Source organism: Theileria parva (genome assembly GCF_000165365.1).
Source record: "Theileria parva strain Muguga chromosome 4 map unlocalized ctg_529, whole genome shotgun sequence".
In the NCBI taxonomy this organism is placed as follows: domain Eukaryota; phylum Apicomplexa; class Aconoidasida; order Piroplasmida; family Theileriidae; genus Theileria; species Theileria parva.
The window spans coordinates 1021446-1038013 of record NW_876246.1 but is presented as its reverse complement, the minus strand read 5'-3'; the positions used below and the strand labels follow the sequence as shown (position 1 = coordinate 1038013).

Genomic DNA, 16568 nt, shown 5'->3' with positions numbered 1-16568 from the left:
TATTAAGTATAGTGTTGAAAAAATTAGTTGAAGGAGTTTAGCATGAGTTTTCTTTGAGCAACAATTTCATTAGAAAGGCGTCCAGAACACAAGGTGTTGACAATATTCTCAATTCTGGTTTGTGAAAGTCGAACGGTTCCGTAAACTTTGCCGTGAAGGTCACTATTACCGTACTTATCAGAGTAAAGTGATTGTACTACACACCTGCGTCTCTCATCTACGTAAAGAACGAAGCAGTAGTAGGGTGAGAAGTAGACGCACTGGCCACCTCCACATAAATTTGAGTGCGCTAGAATCTCCTCGTGATAAACCTTTGAGACGTCACTCTTCTTGAACTCTGAGCTCTTCTTGTCAAGGTCTGAGATGAATCTGGTGAGGTCTGAGATTTTAACCTTCTGGCAGCACTCAGAATTTGAACATAAAACTGACCCACAAAGAAGGCAAATGAGCGGATTTGCAGGTTTTAAACCACAGTTTGCACAGTTTCTAAAGGATGTTGACTTTATTATATCCCAATTCAACTCATCCAGGTACTTGTCGATCTTAATCAGTGTGTAGTTTGTAACTATTGGAGGTGTTACTTCCATGTTACAGCTCCTGTTCAGTCTCATCTGGTTCTTGTAAGTGACTGTAAACAGCATTCTCACAACTTTGTTAGTGAGTTCTGGCGTGCAAAATTCCTGCAAACCCAACGCTTCAAAGGTCGCTGCGAACCTAGTAGACTCGTTATACATGTTAGAGTACACCAGCTTGTTCCTCAAGTCGTTTTCGTAGGCGAATATACTGTTTATGGTCCAGAATGAAACATCCAAGAATAGATTCACAGACTCCATTAACGTCTGCTTAAACTTAGGAAATAAATCATGCTCTGTAGTCTTTAAGTATCCTTTAGATTTAAGGTATTCGACGACTAATTTGAAAAGTGTTTCAACGGTGTTAAAAAATGAGCTACCAAACTCTAAAGTTGAAACCTCATTAAAAAAGTCATTTTCAAAAAAGTCCAAAATGTGGATGGAGTCGGGAATATGATGTTTGAGCGTCTCGAAAAACGCTGTATTAGTGTGATTTTTGTACAATAACTTGTTAATTCTTCTTGGTAAATCTACACCTCTGTACAGGTACTCTGAGTTCGTATGTGACTCCTCTGGAGTTACTGGGTCAACAAAGATATCATCAACTAAACTGCTCACTCTATCTTCAAAACTACCTATTCGTGTCCTCTTGGAGCATGATTTTTGAGGCACATACTCCTTCAAAGTCTCTATTATTGCGTCCATATCATAGTAGTTGTTCAGGTTATTCTGGATATCTCTTACCTTTACAAGCTTAGTTACTTGATTTACAAGGTAATCGTCGAAATCCTTATAATCATACTCCGGTGACTGTTCTGAAAGTTTTGGAATCGTCTCTGTAAATCCCTCCACGTGAGAATAGTGAATCGTCCTTAACATTGAAGAGTATGAAATCAGCTCTTCTAGCATCTCATTAAATACTCTGAACTCCTTGTTTGGATAATTGTAATCCGGTTCCTTATATTCACTACTGACGTAACCGTTATAGGCCCTGAACTTATCAACATGCTCATTAAAGTCTATGATATCTAGCCTACTAATAACATCTACTGGGAATTCTGCATTTTCATAAAACTCTCTAAAAAACCTCTGGCTGAACAGTTTCAGGAAATCTCTCTTATTTCTCGTTTCTAGACAGATTTTATCAGTTTCTGCGCTTTTGTCAATGAATTCAACGTAATTTTGCTCAACAATCTCAATCAAAAACCGATCCATAACCTGGACAGTTCCCACCATCAAATAGTAGTACAAATGTTCCATTACAGTTTCCTTTCCGCAATACTTCGTTGAAAAGAAGAATAACAGGAAATCTCTCATGAAGTCACAGGACCACGGATTAACCAAAAGGTCATTTCCGAACATTTTATAAATGTTTATCTTGTCCTTAACTGGCGACCCGTCCATCTGTTTGTAAATATTCGAGTTTTCCTTCTCCTGTTCAAAGTATTTCTTCAATGGTTTCAGTGACTTGATCCAGCTAGTGTCATGGTTTGTGTTCAGAACTTTATCGAAAAATGAGAACTTTTCACTTTCGAAATTGTAGTGCTTAATCTCATTCAGGCTCATTGAGCTGAACATGTTCAAACTTTCGTAAAGCTCATACATGTGTGAGTCACTCAGCGATTCTATGAAGATTCTAATCATGTTGATTTGGTCAGACAACGACTTTTCATAATACAGCGATGACTGTGGGATTGATATGAACTCACTCTTCACATCATGGTACGTTTCATCTAGCACTATGTTATGCTCCAGGATGTTTCTCTCCGATAATAAGGCGTAGTGTGTTGAACTCTTGAGCCCTTTAAAGTAATAACTTCTAATAAGCTGTGAGTATAACGGATTTTGGATATTCAGGGTATTCTTTCTCAGAGTTGCCACATTCAAAATCTCATTGTAAAATACCCAGAACTTGGGATCCAGCTTAACCGTTGAATTTACGTGTTTCCAGTTCTGAATTCCAAAATATAATCTATTCTTTGAGAACAGTGATATTGCATAGGATGAAGTCAAGACTCTGGGAAAAAACTCTGTACAAATCATCCCGGATCCGTTCATCGTAATGTATTTGTGAATGCTGCAATCTCTATAACAATCCAAGTTCGTCATAAAGTACTCAAAGATCATGTCAATCTTGTTTAGCCTATTAAGGTTGTGGAATATAAGTTTTGGTAGAAGCTGATTTTCACTCTTTTTAAATCCTCCACACAAGTTTTTATCAATTGTTGTCAAATCGTGGGCTGAACACGTGTCACAATCAATATTTGGCAGTGAGATGTTATATGAAAGTGCATGTTCATCTTGCACGTTCATGTTATCTGAGCAAAGGTAATAGTTGAGGTCAAGGCTATCCATAAATGTCGTAAGTCCATACACATACAGTGGATATTCTTCGTAGCTTGCGTACACTGGCGAGGGTATCCAATTTGTTGTGTAAGGATATCTCCACGACCAATTATATGTTATATCTGGATTCTGCTTACATATTAGCATATACGGGGTGTACTCTGGGGTTTCTGGCTCCGATCTGTCTATCGATGATAGGTATCCTGTGCTGAAATTTTGATAGTGTGGACTTAATGTCTTGTCAACTACTTGCAGAGTATCATTGCTAAATAATCCTCTTCTTTTCCGCACACTGTCTATTGTTGTTATGTTAAGAGTATAATTGCATAGTGATTTGCAGACTGGACAGAAAAACTCGTTTTTGGACTTTTGTATTCCATACATTGAGAAGATGTGGTTATCCGTCTGTATCTTCCTGTGCTCGTTAATACACTTTGTGTGAGCTATGTGACCGCAGGTTGTCATTATTGAAGATTTAAGGGGCATTGAAGACATTGCGTATACGTTGTAGTTCTTACCACTCTGAACTGATGTACAACACCTTCTCAGAACATTGTTTGTTGAGACGAATGTCATGTACGACATATTCGACATAGAGTCCATAACCTGCTTACACAGTATACATGTTAAGTCATCTTCATTTGTTTCAGTTGTCAATTCCTCATCCTCATCAATCTCATTTGAAAACATTGTGTTTTGGCTACTAAGTCTCTGGAGCATCTGCCTCTGTATCAGCTTAACATCCTTCCTAATTCCATCTGACAACAAATCAGAAATGCTGTTATCTATCATGTAAATCCTCTTCAAGTTTAGGATTGTGTATGACAGGCACTTTTTATAAATCTCGTCGTCCATATTCTTGAGTACCAGTTCTAGTGAGTTTACCATCATTTTCCCAACTTCAACCGTTGGAAGGGGTAGTTTTGTGAGAAATAAATTTAAAATCTTTAGGGAGTATAGTATACACTCGCTATACTCCTTCATGTCATTTGAGGTTATTATTTTTATTCCGTGTTCATTTAAATGTGTGTAATGTTTAGTGTACAAATCTGGGAGTGAATAAAACGGCTGGTCCTTCAGATTAAAATCTATTTTACAAATGTTTGAAATGAATGCAAAAATGTAATGGAAGAGGCTAGTGCAGGATATCGAATTTAAAATAAAGTTTTGAGTCTCATTATACTCTCTCGACATGACTTCACTGCATGAGCCAAGTAAGCTTATGTTTTCCTTTAATGAATTTTTACATACCGAGTGTGTTATTGGATACTGTGGATTCCACAGAATATCAATCATCTTATATGACTCTGGCTTTAATCTCACATATGTCTTATCTGACACCTTTGAGTAGTTTAGGGATGCCAAATTCTCAATTGTTTCAATAAGCATTGGGTGGTGTTTCCAATGTTTCTTAGTCTCATTTACAACCTTTCCGAACTCTGCATTTCCCGAAACTAGTGCATAAACCACATCCATTTTCAGTAAAGGCAGTCCTCTTTTAACAAACCCTTCCTTCATAGTCTTTTTTGGAACAGATAATATCTCTGTATGCTTTATGTCGTTTATTAGCGTGTTCATGATCATGAAGAAGAACGATAACTTGAACTGCATATCTCCTGGCTCATCACTTGTGGTTGATTCATCCTCTTCTGATCTTGTTGATTCTGATATATCACCATCTGCTAAATCTTCTGGGATTATTGTTGATCTTGAGGTGTCAACTTCAGTTACCCCCTTTTCCAAAAATTTTCTATCACCTTTACCTAATTCTTCGTCGCTATCTCCCTCATTCATTGGATTATTTCCGTATAAATTCTCATTTATTCCCAGGCAAATGTTAAATACCTTTGATAGCAGGTCAAAATCCGTCCCTATATTTTTCATGGCCAAGAGACACACGCAGATGTGGATTGCACTGATATCATACGAATCAAATAGAAGTTCATAGTAATTTGTTCTCTGTTCGTGCATTGACTCTCCGTTATAGACCCACAGGTTCTGCTTAATTTCCATTGAGAACTTAAGCACATCAATTGCACTCTTTAAAATGTAAATCAGGACGTCGTTGTCAAACATGTTCAAAAGTCCACAATCCCCAGTAACATCTGCCGTAAGGTCTGGGAAATGCATATCTAGGTATTCTGATAAAAATTCATCTTTCTTCTCAAATCTGTTCAAGTGCGATCTCAAACACCTCCTCACAAAATTGAAATCAACCAAGTATGTGAAGAACCTGACAAAAGGGATGTGAAACGACCTAGTTAATTTATCAGTGTGCTTTTTCTCGTTTAAAAGGTGGCTGGCGATAAAATCATTCATGACCAAGTAGAACTTAAGTATTTGATCAGTTCTCTCTTCCGGCAAGTTCTTACAGTAATCCGCTAGTGGCTTTAATGCTGAGTGTATTGTGTGTTCAATTGTGAATGCTATAGAATACCCTAAAATTTTATTAAGCTAGTGTATACAATACCTGAATTTTCATAAGACACGTGTTCATACTCTTCCCTTTCAATGAGGTTCATTTGGTTATGGGTCGCCAGTAGACTCAGGATGGTTCTTTGTATATTTGTGTCCGACAGAACTATATCACATACTGAGTTATGGTTAAACAGGTATGTGATATCACTCAAAATCCTTATGTACAAACTAAAGAATTTTATTAAATGGTTTCTTACCTGAATTTTTTCCTATCAAACCGAGTGAACTGTATCTTATTTAATCTCTTATCGAGCAGATTTTTGTCCATTATGGGCTCAATACAATAGTTCAGGAACGAGTTTTTAAATAACTCATGTGCTATTGATGAGTATGTAAAGAGCTGGACCGATAAATTACTCAGATGCCATTCTATAAAATTGTTACGAATATAATTAACATACCGTCGGGGATCTCCTTCAATGGTTGGACGATGTCAATATACAAAGAAGCCTATGGATAATTTTATTTATTTTTAAACTTACAAATAGTGTTGCAAACTTCATCTTAAATGCCATTGATGTCAAAAGTGTCAAGTACAGAGAGTTGAATGACTAAACCATCATTATCACGCAAACTAACACACCTTCTGAATGTCATTACTCAGAATTTGATGCTTCAGAATCCAATCCTTGAGAACTTCTTTGGAAAGACACAGGTTCAGTGCAAATCTAATAAAGTTTAACCGTTAAACAAATTACCTGTATGATGAGCTGACCTTGACTAAGTCGTTTAAAAATAGTATTAGTATTTGAAGCGAGTATTCATCAATGATGTGAATATTCTTCAAATATTCAGTTATATAGTATATAATTTGGGTCAGCAAGCTCTCAAGTTTGACCAGAAAGGAGTTTGTAAAACACGCTAGTGTAGTTCTTTCGTCGTTGTCGACGAAATGCGTATGGTTCTTACAAGAACCTTTAAAATTCCATGAACTTGCATCTCCACAGTCTATAAAATATTTAATATTTAAAAACATACCACAACATCCTCCAGAAGTCCTCGTTAATCTGTATTCATGGGAGGTATGGTCCGAGTTAAAGAAGCATTCCACTGAAGAAAATTATAAACCAAAAAAACTTACAGCAAACTGCACAAGTACTATCGTATTCGCAATCGTAGCATTTTATTGCAACAGAATCTTGTAACCATTTGTTTGTACAGAAACCCAAATTGGCTAAAGGCGTTATTAGATCAATTAAGTATTAATTATATATTTCATACCATTTTGATTATTTATAAGCCTCGTAAAATAGTTTTTATCGGAGATTCCGTATAAATACGTGTATAATTGGTCGAATATGTGATCCTTCGTGACATCCTTGCTTGAGTTCAGGATATTCGTAATTATAAACTGCGTCTGATCATCTCCGATATAATTCATAATAATTTAAATAAAATATATATAAATATAAAAAATACTATATATTAAAATTCATTATATAATAAGTAAAGGTGAAGATGAAGGAAAGTGGACAAGTGCGGCATATGCATTAGGAAAACAGTTTTGATAGGTATTATATAAAGTGGAAATTTATAATTTAGATAACAAAAATTAAAATATTTTATATATTAAAATAAAAAAAGAAAAGAGGTGAAGGAATAGAAAAATATTAGGAAATGTACAAATAGAAATAAATTCGAATGAAATTAGTTGATTACAATTAATAATAATTAAATAAAAATTTATGATTATTTTAGGTGTTGAAAATGAAAAATTAAAATTAAAAAATTAATATCACTATAACTTATTAGTGTAACACGAGAATCATAATTACAAAATACATTTGATTTATTATAATTCATTTATAATGAAATATCGCAATATTTTATTATATAATAAATAGATTAAATCTATTGAATTGTAATATATCATACAAACACAAATTGTTTCATTTCAACCGGATTTAAAAGTTTTAATTTAAACACTGTATTTTATCATGTTATTTTTAATTTAGTTTTTTAATTGTTGTAATATGGGTGCTGGACTTTCCTCCCACTACGGTTTAAAAAATAAATACGTAAAGGAGAGGCTGAAAAAATTCGATCCAAATGAGATCGAAATGCTTTATAAAATTTATAAAGAACTCTCCAGTAGATCATCATCAAATGGTATAGATAAAGAAACCTTTTTGCAGTATTTTAACCTTCCAGGGCTTTGGGGAGAACAATTGTTCAGAAAGTTCGATTGCAACTGTAAGTCTTATTTACAATTATTAAGCTGTAGACTCCGGAGCCGTTGAACTGGAAGAGTTCTTGCTCGGAATATCTGTTTCATGTAGAGGAACGAGGTCCGAGAAGATTTTTGTTCTGTTCAAGTTATTTGACTTGAACAACGATAATTTAATTCACAAGTTTGAGCTGATGACCATGCTCTCAAACTTTCCGCAGATATCAAAATATTTGTACACGTCAATTGACAAATGTATGTTCATATTTCATGTAATATCTTTAGCTGACTCAATATTTAACACGAGGAATCGAAATTTAAAGATACTTGACAGGAACTTTACGCTAAATTCTAGAATCCTCAATTCCTTCTCATCAAATGATAACCATGGAGAAAATTCCAACCGCGATACGCCAACTAATAAATTATATCACATCAATGAAAGTAATTTTTGAAAATTTCATCTGTTTTAGGAGAACTGAAGAAGCCTGTCGAGACCGACGTTTCCGCATCATCATCGACGAGTTCGACTACTAAAGTGCATAGAAACACAACTCGCAAGAATGATTTCAACGCGAGATCGCTGACAGACTTTTCATTCGGTACTTTAAATATAATAAATAATAAAATTTAGATTCAAAATCACTGACCCTGTATATAAATAATTACTATAAGGACTGCAGTGATAACTACGAGAATTTTAACTACATAACTCCAAATCATAGGAAGAGTAATGCCAAACTGACAAAACGATCATACTCACTGACGAATTTAGATAAACAAAACAACGTCTCAGAGTACCAGCCGAACAAGTATGATTTGTATCTGGAGAACTTTGACTCGTCATCGTTTGAGGCGTCAGAGCCGGATGACGATTTTAGCAAGTGTGACGACTCAAACTCTATGATAGATACATGGAACGACGAGGAGTTCCCAGACGTCAATAGCTATGCAACAAACGAAGAGGACTCAATGTTTTTAATAAAGTCAATCATTAATGAATATGAAGAGAATGAAGACTTGGAAAGAGCGACGATGGACCTGGAGATGTTGGTTGACCACATATTTGAGGAATGCGAATTCAACGAAACAGGGTCGCTGAACTTTCAAAAGTTTAAAGCATGGCTTGAAAAAAACGATTCCATACTGACGATGTTCTCAGAATGTCTACATGAGGAGGTTTGGGGACTTGACGGGAATGCATTTCACCGAGAGAAGAGCTTCTCAGGAGACGCATTTGATAAGATCAGCCATGCACTTATGAACTCACACGAAGAAAAGAATGACCATGAAAACGGCTTGATAAAGAAGGATATGGAGTTTGACGAAAACACAATCAGGACAATATATCAGATTTTCCTAGTTAAGGGCAAGCACCCGTTTGCATATACGCTGGAAAATAACCCAAACTCGCTAGTTAGCGAAGAGCTCGTAGAACACATGAAGACTATGAATAATTTCATGGTGCCGCCGCTGGGAATGAATCACAGGAATCATACAAGAGATGAATCTGTGGAAACGGGAGACAGATTCTTTCATGAAATTTTTGCATGTCCCAACTGCAAGACGCCGTTCCTGATGTGCCCAGTCTGTTACAAGAAGCATAACGCCCTTTCACTCCACATTGAATTAAACAACGTGTACATAACTTGCTCAGAGTGCTGTTCGTCAAATGAAAAGGGGATTGGAGTGTTTACTTCATGTTGGATTTGCTGCTGGTCATTTAACGACATTTTCACCTCGCAGTCCTGGAAGCAGAGATCTGACAGCATTGAAACAATGTCCTCAAGCCAGTCGGTAGGAAGAAGCAGTAAAGATAGTAGTGAACTGAAGATAAGTTCAAGTTCCTGTTTTGAGAAGAGCAGTTCAAAGTTCGATGATGATAATGATAACCTAAACTTTAATATAACTACAAAGGCAGGAGTAATGTTTAAGATTGGGAAGACACTACACCAGTGGAAGTCAAGATATTATGTTCTGATAGGTAATATTTTATACTACTACAAGGATAAATCAAGCACAAGACCGAGAGGTTGTATATTCCTAGAAGGTTGTTACCTGCATTCGTTAAGAAAGAGAAGAATTGGAAACAAATATGGGTTTTCAATATTCCACAAGGGAACTAAGATATCGAAAAGAGATTTTTATGTCGATACAATGTCAGACTTTCTAGATTGGGTTGAAGTGTTGACTCATGCAATGAAACAGCAAACGATTGCAAACAAGTATGAAATATGCGAAGCACTAGGACAAGGAAAGTTTAGTGTTGTTTACAGAGGCGTTTCGAGGAAAACGGGAGTGGAATATGCGGTTAAAATCATTGACAAGAATAAAATAACACACCAGGAACGAGAATTGCTCAGGAGCGAAATCTCAATCCTCAAGCTTCTAAAGCATAACAATGTTATATACTTGAAGGAAATAATAGATATGAAGGATACTCTGTATATAATAATGGAACTGGTGAGAGGAGGAGAATTGTATGATTTAATACATTCGGAGCATAGGTTGTCAGAATCTCATACTCACAGAATTATCTCACAGCTGTTGCAAACTGTGGCATATCTGCATAACTGCGGAATTGTCCACAGAGACCTTAAACCAGAGAATCTGTTATTGACAGATAAAACTGAGCTGGCCTCAATTAAGTTAACAGACTTTGGTCTATCAACTCTTTGTGGACCAAATGATATACTAATTCAGCCCTGCGGAACACTTGCATACGTAGCTCCAGAGGTGCTGACGATGCAGGGATATAACCAAAAGTCTGATGTGTGGTCAATAGGCGTGATAATGTATCTGTTGATAAGAGGAAGACTTCCATTCCCAATCAAGAGAGCAAACACAGTTAATATATCAGACCACTATAAACTAACATTTGATGGACCAATTTGGAAATCCACATCATCTTCAGCCAGAGATTTAATAAAGAAATTGCTTGAAATTGATCCAATTAGGAGAATATCAGTGTTTGAAGCTCTGGATCACATTTGGGTGAAGAACTTTGTAGCTGTGGATCACGACTCACCCAAAATCAGCAACCTGAGTAACCAGGTATACAATGATGAATTTTATCAAAGTTTGACTAAGGATAATGACAATACGTTTGTTCTCCCCTACTCTGAAACCTGCAACAATAACCTCAAGAAACTTGATGTTTTGCAAAATGTCATGAACTCGCCAAACTATTCAATTATTTCACAAAGTACGAATTCTCCAAGAGATTTGAGAAACTCAAGTAGTAATGAAAGAAATTCACCAAAAAAGGTGAGAATTTAAAGTTTTAAACATAAAAATTTTAATTTAATACAAATTTATATATAATTAATATACAATTTTTATATAAATTGTTTAATATATTTACACTTCTTACTTTATATATATAAACATGTTGTGCTTGACATTTACGAATTATAATTTACACAATAATTATTCTATTTATATGTATAATGAAGAAGAAAAGAAAGCTAAACTCGACACATATAGTTGATCTTCCAAATGATGTGATAAAGTTAATAGTTTCATATTCTCCAAGAGAATGCTTGCAAGTCTCAAAATTCTTTTGCAGAATTGTTAGAAGTTTAAGAACTCAGATTAAAGTAGCAGACTGCAAAAAATATAATATATCATCGAAATCAATCCTTAATGCGATATTCAGGTTTATTTAAGTATTTTCACTTTCTTTAGCTCTCATAACATCATTACACTAAATGTTAATGGATGGACCAAATGGAATGATAGTTCCCTGCAATATTTCTCACGAATGATAAAGTCTGGATATTTTAAAAATTTAAGAGAGCTCCACATGAGAAATTGCAACAACGTATCAAACAAATCCTTACACATTTTCCTACCAAATATCGGAAAGAATCTCCGGGTTTTGGATCTTTTTAACTGTAAAAATATAACTCATAAGGCTTTTGGAATGTCAAATGAGAATTTACAAGTATTTTTAATTTTTAATGAGTTCTTTAGTCTTTATATCTTGGATATTCAAAAACTACACATGTGCCTTCCGAGAACTCCCAAGTTCTAGAATTTTTTTTCAATACGGTTCTAAGCAAAAAACCCATAATTCTGTTTCCAAAACTCGAAAGATTACAGCTGTTTAACTACTCTGGAATTAAATCCCTTTCTCCCCTTGTAAATATTTCTAAAACTCTGGTATGTTCATTTTAAATATCAATTTCAGAAATTTCTCGACATTCGAGGCTGCACATCAATTGATCCCAGTGAATTCAAGCATCTTTCAAGGCTAACTAAACTAGAGGAACTTCACATAGGTACCAATATATAGACATTTTTACCCACATCATTATTAAACTGTAAAATCGTTGATAGGGAGGCATGTTGAAAATGATATACTTTTGGAGATAATTAACTCTTGTAATAATATTTCCGTGCTAGATATTTCTGAATCTCAAGTTTCATTTGAAGTTGTCGAGGCCATGTGCTCTAAACTTACAAAGCTTTCAAGGCTTAAGATGACTAAGTGCAGGTATCTTTACTAAAATCTTGTGCAAACGGACTTCAGTACAATCACGAATGAGTTTTTTTCCATGATTTTGACAACTTTATCTCATCTTTCACTTATTGACGTATCGCATTGTTGGAGACTAACAAACTCAATGTTCGACTCGGTTCGTAAAATCGCAGCAGGTAATGAATAATTAAATAAACGAGATTAGGGGACAAGTTATCTAAAATTGGGATTTACATGTGCTGTATAGACAGCGTAAAGCTGGTGTACAAATTTAATTGTGCGGGAGCCAGGGATGTAATTACGGTAGTACACGCGGAACTGCAAATCGACAATAAACCGTGATCACCTCCTGTGTGAAATACTCCTGTACAACCATCCTGCAAGGATGAGGATGACCAGGAAAATAAGTCCAGAGATAAGAGGGTCCATTGAGTAGATGAAGCTAAACGATGATTGTGATTGCCTAAATGTTTGTGTGAAGGTGGAAGCTAACTCTGGGTCAATGATGTTCTTATCCCTTGAATATAGTATGAACTCAGTAATACTCATTAGACGTTCAAGCGTGTCTGAAAAAATATTTAAATTCAAGAATTATAGTTAAATTTAAAAATTACCATCCGTTGAAAACCATTCCCACTTCTTCCTATTTGAAGCCAGAAGCACTTTTGAAATCAATAATGATCGGAACTCCATAGATTCATAATTGCGATCATCCATTACTATATTATCGATTCCGAACTCATCCCTTGAATTTATCTGAAGAGAACGTGGAATGTTTTTCATTTGCCTGTAAATTGTTATAAATAATTTTTAATTTTTTTGTTATCTATAGTTTACCAAACCAAACCAACCTTTTAACAATCTTCATGGAAATTAATAGTAACATATAACAGAATCTCAACTTTTCATGATGATTCAGATTGTCGAGGTTCTTAACCTTTTGGAAATCTTCCAATAATAGCTCATAACTCCTAGACTTCGTTTTAACAGCCTCTTTAATATCTGTTATTATTTTTAGTGGCTCAGACTCAGTTTCTAAATTCTCATCGAGAGAAGGCTCAGTTTCAGATTTTTTAGGAAGATAAGAAATATCATTGAAAATCTCGTAAGATGCAATTTCAAAGTTCATTTCAGTTTTACACAGGGTGGGATTGAGTCTAACCCTGTGCAGGCCAACAACGTCGACAAATATAGGAAAGATTGGAATTTGTGAAACGCCTTCATAGATATTGTTGGATTTGATCTACAACTATTTGATTTATTAGTTGAATACCCTTACGATTGTCCCATACTCTGGACGTTTCTTGAAATAGCGACGAGTAGTAATAAACAAAGAATTGTTGGACTGTACAAAAATTAAACATCAATAAACTTACATAGGCGTACTGTAACATACGGTACATGCTGATATTACTAATCTTAATGGTGGCATTTTCTTGAACAAAAATCTGAAAATTAATTGTGAAGTGAGAACATACCGGAGGTTGGTAGAAGTTCCTGTAATACAATGGCAAGTAACTCAAATCTGGGTTATAATCAGGTGAATTTTGCATTGAATTTTGAACTAAAAGAACAATATCAAATGATATAAAACCTTCATTAAACGATATCTTTGAGGGGTGCCTAGATTGAATCTCGTCTTTGAATCTCTCATTGATTAATTGAGTTAAAAGAAGGTTGGGAGAGTACTGAGATGATAAGGGAATTCGACATAGAGGACAGTTTGGTGAAGAATGAATAGCCTAAATGTGTAGGTTTAATTATTAATGAACGAATACCTGATCAATACAGAACTTGCAGAAATTATGACCGCAAGAGGTGGTAACAGGTTTATAAAGTATATTGAAACAAATCTAAACGATAATTATAACTGTGTAAAAATACAGGGCATTCAAAATCCTTTGGAACAGTCATTGTTGAATTTATATAATCGACGAAATTTAACCACTAATTTAAAACAAAAATAATATTTCAAAAATAAAATTAAAATTGAATTTAAAAAAATAATAATCTGATCAAGTATAACGAACACCCAACCATGTGACACTTTATAAAACATATTGTTTATATTCTCTGCATAAAATAAAATTTATTGTGGAACTTCTGTATATTATTATTAATATTTCTTTTATAATTTACCAAATTCAATCTTGTTAAATAAACAATACATTCTATAGTAACTTTTTGTATAAAATGGATTCAGAAAAGTTCTCAGACTTTGAAAATGACGCAGAAAATTATGAATATGAACAGTCGTTTAAGTTCAACCCAGATGCGCAAGAGTTTAAGCCCAGAGATTCCTGGCTCGATGAACCCGTAAACAACACAACCTACGATTCTCCCACTCTAGGTGTAGAGTCACTAAAAATACGTGAAGATTCTAGCGCTGAAGAGGAGGATTCATGGGATAATGAGCTTAGTGACTCACAAAAAGGTTTTTAAATTTTTTACCAAATTTATTTTAGAATCGCTGGTTAAGAAGAAGGAAGGAAAGGAATCTGCTTTATCTCCGCCAGATTCAAGACCGCACCTTAACATTGTTTTTATCGGACACATAGATGCTGGGAAATCAACCACATGTGGAAATATTCTGTATGCATATTTAATTTCAATAATTCTTAGGTACCTTTCTGGGTACGTAGATGATCGTACAATTGAAAAGTACGGCAAAGAGGCTAAAGAAAAAAATAGAGAGAGCTGGTTCCTAGCCTTCATTATGGACACTAATGAGGAAGAAAGAGAAAGGGTATTTAACAATATTTGAAATTAGTATATAGGGTAAAACAATAGAAGTGGGTAGAGCGAAGATAGAAACAAAGAACCGCAGATTCACAATCCTTGACGCTCCAGGACATAGAAATTACGTTCCAAACATGATCGATGGAGCAACTCAAGCTGATTGTGGAGTTTTGATTATCTCCGCAAGAAAAGGAGAGTTTGAAACAGGGTTCGAACGAGGTGGCCAGACTAGAGAACATGCCCTGTTAGCGAAAACTCTAGGTAATTCAAATGCTCAAAAACTTGTATTTTAGGTGTTAGTTATCTAATAGTAGCAATAAACAAGATGGACGATTCAACTTGTAACTGGTCAAAAGAAAGATATGAGGGAATTATAAAGAAGCTGAAGCCTTTCCTTAAGACGTGTGGCTTCACTGAAGGGAAGGACCTGAGCTTTGTTCCAATATCGGGACTTCTGGGTCAGAATCTCATTGACCACATTTCCGATGTAAATTACAAACATTACGATAAAAATGCAGCATGGTATGATACTTCAATGCCAACACTTTTCCAACTTCTCGATAACGTCCCAACTCTGGAATCTGATGAAAATGCACCATTAAGGATCCCAGTTATTGACACTTACAGAGAGAACGGACTAGTTTGTTTGGGGAAAGTAGAGTCTGGAGTTGTCAAAACTGGACAAAACTGTGTTGTTGTACCTAATAAATCAAGGTCGAAGGTTACGAATATTTACTTTGAAAGTGATGAGTATTCATATGCCAAAGTTGGTGAAAACATTAGGGTAAGAATAAATTATTCATATTATTTCTTAGATAAGACTATCAACAACTGATGAAGAAAACGTATCAAAGGGATCTGTGATTTGTAATTTGGAATCACCGTGCCCAGTCGTGTTAGAGTTCACGGCCTTGATATCAATTATTGACTTACTTGAACACAGACCATTAGTATCATCTGGATACTATTGTATGTTTCACGCTCATTGTGTTGCAGCAGAAGTCAAGTTCCTCAAGTTATTGGAAACTGTAGACAAAGCAACCAAGAAGAAGAAACCAAACCCAGTTTTCGTGTCAAACAATTCAATCGTAACTGCACATCTGCTGGTGACTCCAGCGGCATGCTTAGAGAAGTTCGCAGACTGTCCTCAACTGGGAAGATTCACTCTTCGAGATGAGGACAAGACAATAGGAATCGGAAAAGTTTTAGAAATTTTAAAAACAGAATAATCTAATAAACCATAATATTCATTATTACAATTTAGTAGCAAAACAATTAATGATTAATAAAGTGCAACTATTGAACGAATTAATAAAATTAAACATCCCAGAGGTGAGAATCAAATGTAATTTTCCTTCTTTTTTGAAGTCTGATGTTGTTGAGCTTAATCAAGTATCTGTTATGTAATCTACAAAACCTGTTATAGTCTGCCATTTTAGAGTTTTCTATATCCTAAAGAAATACATGTTTTTAAGGGAATACCTTTCCGTGAACAAACATCTGCACCAATTCTCCGTATGTTTTATCAGGTGTGTCGAGATCCCAAAGCCACTTTGGATAAGCTTCGTCTGGAAGAATTTTATGATCTTCTGGAATTGAAGCATATATATTAAACAAATGTTCTCCGTCTTCTCCTTCTACTGGAACTTCAGTTTTAACTTCTTTTTGTTGTTTTTTACCACCCTTTATTTTGGTGGAATACAAAATTTTATTAAAATTTGATATTTCGTGCTTGTTTAATCTCAATGTGTTGCATAATAACGATATATTAAAAATCATAAAT

General features: G+C 34.9%; 6 protein-coding genes across 6 annotated transcripts; 3 read left to right on the top strand and 3 right to left on the bottom strand.

Annotated features, from left to right (window-relative positions):
• Window positions 1-23: 23 nt before the first annotated feature.
• Window positions 24-6827, bottom strand: UBR3 (putative zinc finger in N-recognin (UBR box) family protein; the record flags this gene model as incomplete). Its single annotated transcript, XM_061306188.1, has 10 exons — window positions 6618-6827; window positions 6478-6570; window positions 6375-6446; window positions 6095-6344; window positions 5980-6064; window positions 5879-5947; window positions 5798-5846; window positions 5594-5765; window positions 5389-5564; window positions 24-5356 (listed from the first exon to the last, which is right to left on the bottom strand). The coding sequence occupies exons 1-10, from the start codon at window positions 6775-6777 to the stop codon at window positions 24-26; spliced, it is 6459 nt and encodes a 2152-aa protein (XP_061161868.1). The 5' UTR covers window positions 6778-6827.
• A 361-nt stretch (window positions 6828-7188) lies between these two features.
• Window positions 7189-10877, top strand: fhkD (Protein kinase domain protein). The gene is made up of 5 exons (XM_759060.2): window positions 7189-7589; window positions 7621-7818; window positions 7849-8007; window positions 8037-8165; window positions 8198-10877. The coding sequence occupies exons 1-5, from the start codon at window positions 7370-7372 to the stop codon at window positions 10840-10842; spliced, it is 3351 nt and encodes a 1116-aa protein (XP_764153.1). The 5' UTR covers window positions 7189-7369; the 3' UTR covers window positions 10843-10877.
• A 123-nt stretch (window positions 10878-11000) lies between these two features.
• Window positions 11001-12388, top strand: TpMuguga_04g00517 (uncharacterized protein; the record flags this gene model as incomplete). Its single annotated transcript, XM_759059.2, has 7 exons — window positions 11001-11221; window positions 11251-11509; window positions 11539-11727; window positions 11756-11846; window positions 11905-12061; window positions 12098-12222; window positions 12252-12388. The coding sequence occupies exons 1-7, from the start codon at window positions 11013-11015 to the stop codon at window positions 12386-12388; spliced, it is 1167 nt and encodes a 388-aa protein (XP_764152.2). The 5' UTR covers window positions 11001-11012.
• Window positions 12231-14083, bottom strand: LONRF1 (Ring finger domain protein). Its single transcript, XM_061306172.1, has 10 exons — window positions 13931-14083; window positions 13825-13899; window positions 13641-13788; window positions 13525-13610; window positions 13423-13494; window positions 13320-13391; window positions 12898-13289; window positions 12661-12833; window positions 12540-12612; window positions 12231-12509 (listed from the first exon to the last, which is right to left on the bottom strand). The coding sequence occupies exons 1-10, from the start codon at window positions 13958-13960 to the stop codon at window positions 12389-12391; spliced, it is 1242 nt and encodes a 413-aa protein (XP_061161867.1). The 5' UTR covers window positions 13961-14083; the 3' UTR covers window positions 12231-12388.
• On the top strand, window positions 14054-16029 carry Gspt1 (translation elongation factor EF-1 subunit alpha). The gene is made up of 6 exons (XM_759056.2): window positions 14054-14480; window positions 14512-14638; window positions 14669-14792; window positions 14824-15046; window positions 15079-15569; window positions 15601-16029. Exons 1-6 carry the CDS (start codon window positions 14240-14242, stop codon window positions 16012-16014), a joined length of 1620 nt encoding a protein of 539 aa, XP_764149.1. The 5' UTR covers window positions 14054-14239; the 3' UTR covers window positions 16015-16029.
• On the bottom strand, window positions 16017-16564 carry TpMuguga_04g00513 (Mitochondrial ribosomal protein L37 family protein; the record flags this gene model as incomplete). The annotated part of the gene is made up of 2 exons (XM_759055.2): window positions 16017-16237; window positions 16268-16564. The coding sequence occupies 2 exons, from the start codon at window positions 16562-16564 to the stop codon at window positions 16103-16105; spliced, it is 432 nt and encodes a 143-aa protein (XP_764148.1). The 3' UTR covers window positions 16017-16102.
• Between the last annotated feature and the right edge of the window lie 4 nt (window positions 16565-16568).